This window comes from Neltuma alba, unplaced genomic scaffold (genome assembly GCF_004799145.2).
Source record: "Neltuma alba isolate B1F8T4 unplaced genomic scaffold, ASM479914v2 tig00004593_pilon, whole genome shotgun sequence".
Taxonomy (NCBI): Eukaryota; Viridiplantae; Streptophyta; class Magnoliopsida; order Fabales; family Fabaceae; genus Neltuma; species Neltuma alba.
Window position 1 is genome coordinate 7474 of NW_021633779.1, and position 3385 is coordinate 10858.

Below are 3385 nucleotides of genomic sequence, written 5' to 3' on the forward strand. Positions count from 1 at the left end.
AGAATATGCAAATTCTAAAGAATCCTAAAACAACAACGACACCACTTTCTGATTTTCTTTCTGAGGCTTCATGCGAGACCAGTAACGTTCATGCACAATCATCATGTTGTCTGGGTTTGATTGTTTGTTCTTTCTGTAGAAAACCCCAGAAAAAATAATGATTTAAGTTTTGTTTTTTCAATCCTGTTTCCTCTCGTGGCCTTGAAAATTAATTTCCGGGGACACCCTTGGCCCTTTTTTTGTTTTTCTGTATTTGTCTCCCTTGGGGCTTTCCTTGTTTGTCCGGTTTGATGAATACATGCTAATCCGGAAGGTATAATTTGGTTCTTGAATTGCTGTTTTTTTTCATATTGCATGAGCCTGTGCTGGTTCTCAAATCCATCATTTTCTTCCGCTTTTTCTCGTCTTTTCTTTCGGAGCAAACAGCAAGAGGCTCTGGCTTTCCTTGAAGTGCAAGCTCTGTAATTTCCCTATGAATTGTCATCTGCGTAAAGAATCATCTTACCCCTTTGCGATCACCAGATAGATCACCTCCTCCTCCTCTGCTCTGGGCTGAACGAGCAATTTGATTCCCCTGCAGGTATGTTCACTGCTCGATGATGTGTTTCTGATACAGATGACGTCAAATTCTTTCATGGAACCTGCTTTCCTATCTCCAAACATTCCATCGACAATGTAATATCATCAAACAATACCTTTCTTGTTGCTTCTCTGATCGTATCCTAGCTGATTTTGTTTAATGTTGATTGCTGAAACATGAAGCTGACTGCTGACATCAAGTTGATCATTTAAGGATTGTATCGTTTCATTTAAGTTTCTTTGAAATTGTGAAATGGAAACAAAACCATGCTTTCCAGCATGAAAGTGATGCAGAATTCCTCTGTGGTGTTTTTGATCAGAATAAGAGATTGCTTCTGCTGGATTGATTCTGAGGATGGCAGAAGCTAGCTCGAGCAGTGGAACAATGGCGGGGAGTGATATTATAGCGATGAAGGAGACGCTGCGGGCTCAGCAACAACTTCTGCAGAAGCTGTACGTAGAGTTGGATGAAGAAAGAGAAGCCTCTGCAACAGCAGCGAGTGAAGCTCTTGACATGATTCTGCGTTTACAAGGAGAGAAAGCAGCAGTGAAGATGGAGGCCCGACAATATGAGAGAATGGCAGAGGAGAAGCTAGAACATGCAGAGACAACTCTGGAGATCTTCGAAGAGCTCATGTTCCAGAAAGACATGGAGATTGGTTCTTTGGAGAATCAAATTCAGGCTTATAAGAGAAAGCTTGTTAGCCTTGGATGTGATCCTAATCTCAGTGAGTTTGAGCTTCAGGAGGAGAATAATAATAACAATCAGTCGGTTCAAGGAACTGATGAACATCATCAGAACCCAGAAAATGAATCAGTGAGAAGGCTCCATTCATTGCCTCCTTTACCTGTAAATAAGAACAACTTCAGAGCTGCTAGGAAGAGAGAAAGATCACCAAGTCCACATCATCATACAGATATGATTCAAACAATAGAGGAGGAGAAAACTGAGAAAAAACCCATCCAACAAACCACGGATTTTGCCAATAACCCTGTAGAATCTACGCATGAAACCCTTGATGCATACTGGGAACAGATTAGAAAGTTAGATGAGAAAGTGAAAGAGATATCAGATTGTAAGGAAATAGAAGGAATCAAAGGTCCAAACCTGAGAGGCAGGAGACACAGATCATGTTCATCATTTAGAGCAAGGAGTAAGACAATCTCTAGCATTAATTCACATCAAGTTCATCATGAAGTTAATAAGCAACAAAATAGGGAAGCAATTACAGATCCTTCTTGTTCGGTAAATGTGCATGATGTGTTTGAAGTTCCACAACCTGGGGATAGTGATGGAGCCAATAAGCATGGGAAAAATAGACTAGAGAGGTTGAGGACAACAGATTCAGATAACAGGTTAACAAAACCAGACCCAGAAGTGTTAGACGAAAAGGCTGAAGCACTTTCTAGATATGATTCAGGAAAGGTAATGAGGTTTCTAAGCATAAACACGGAAACCAAAGCACACAGTCCAAATGGTAGTAGTAATAATAATAACAACAAGATCACTTGTATGTTTGGCCGGAAAATGGAAGGAACAAGTGTGGAATGCAATGGGGAAGCGGAGTTTCACCTTCTTTCGAAGAGAATCGAGAGGCTTGAGAAGGAAAGGGGGAGAGAGAGCTCAAGGCAAGAATTACACATGATGGAGATGGTGAAGAGCAGCTTAGGCTCTTGAAGGAAATACTCAGCCAGCTCAAATCAATGAGGGAAGAGGTTATAAGTTCAAAGGCAAAGAAATCTCCACCTAAAGATGATGATGGGCTTTTGGATCCTCTTAAAGAGGTAAGACACCTACACATCCTCTGGTGTTATTGCCTTTTGTTTCTGCAATTGAACTTGTTCTGATTAACATGCTGATGATCAAAACATTTATATGAACAGGCAATGCTCTACTTCTGGATTTGATTCTGGTATGTGCATGATTTGGTTATAAATAGAAGTGTGCGATGGTATCTGATATTTTTGAGAACGTGTGGATTTGAGGACATAGAATAGATTCATTGATTTTTGAAGATAGTTTCTGAAATGTCTATATATTCTGTTGTAACTTCATCTTGTACATTAGGCACTGATATGACAGTAACTTGAAGCTCCTGTAGCGTTGAGAATGTTCTACTTCTTTCTTCTTCTTTTTTCCCCTTTTGTTTCCTTATATTTTTTTGATCAGTGATTGAGATTGATGTATACTTAAGTTAGTGGAGTGAGGAGCTTCTTGATACTGTACTTTCATGCCATGAGAGAAAATAAAATGTTATGGCGATTTTCCTCCTCAAAGTGAAGTGAAAGCAGACAAATCACTGTTTCATGAAGAGCACCAAAATTTATATGCCTCTTCTTTATCATCTTTAGGGTCTTTTTTAGGTGTCTCTCTCCAGACTGACTGTTTTTGAAAGTTCTGAATGTATTATATTGATTAAGTCGTGTGATAGGGAAAAAGTGACAGACTGAGCATATGCTATGTTTTTTTAAGAGAAGAAGAAAAAAATTAATGGGGGGGGGGGGGGGACTATGAAGAAAAGAATGGATTGAGATTATAGTTTCCTCGTATTCATCACTCTGACAAAGCCTGATACCTATATTGGCAATTGAAGTTGGGCGCAATCGCAATGCATAAATATAGCTGGGTTTTAGCCCCATTACTTGTGGGTCAATGGGCCAATATGGATTTTAGGCCTACATTCTTTACTCTATCAAGGCTTTTCGCTTATTGCCAAAAACCAAAAAACAAAGTTCTTCCCAAGAAAAGTTCTTCTTCCCTAGCAAATACTACATCAACCACTAATATAAAAACTAGTTGACTACT

At 39.4% G+C, this 3385-nt stretch overlaps 1 protein-coding gene across 2 annotated transcripts; it reads left to right on the forward strand.

Moving 5' to 3' along the window:
• The first annotated feature begins 231 nt into the window (after nucleotides 1–231).
• LOC114745288 (uncharacterized) lies at nucleotides 232–2541 on the forward strand. Of its 2 annotated transcripts, XM_028933440.1 has the most exons (4): nucleotides 232–313; nucleotides 427–580; nucleotides 900–2364; nucleotides 2464–2541. In XM_028933440.1, the coding sequence occupies exon 3, from the start codon at nucleotides 935–937 to the stop codon at nucleotides 2255–2257; it is 1323 nt and encodes a 440-aa protein (XP_028789273.1). In that variant the 5' UTR covers nucleotides 232–313; nucleotides 427–580; nucleotides 900–934; the 3' UTR covers nucleotides 2258–2364; nucleotides 2464–2541. The 2 variants fall into 2 exon arrangements, with proteins under 2 accessions (XP_028789273.1, XP_028789272.1); XM_028933439.1 differs by having other exon boundaries at nucleotides 253–580.
• The last annotated feature ends 844 nt before the right edge of the window (nucleotides 2542–3385 follow it).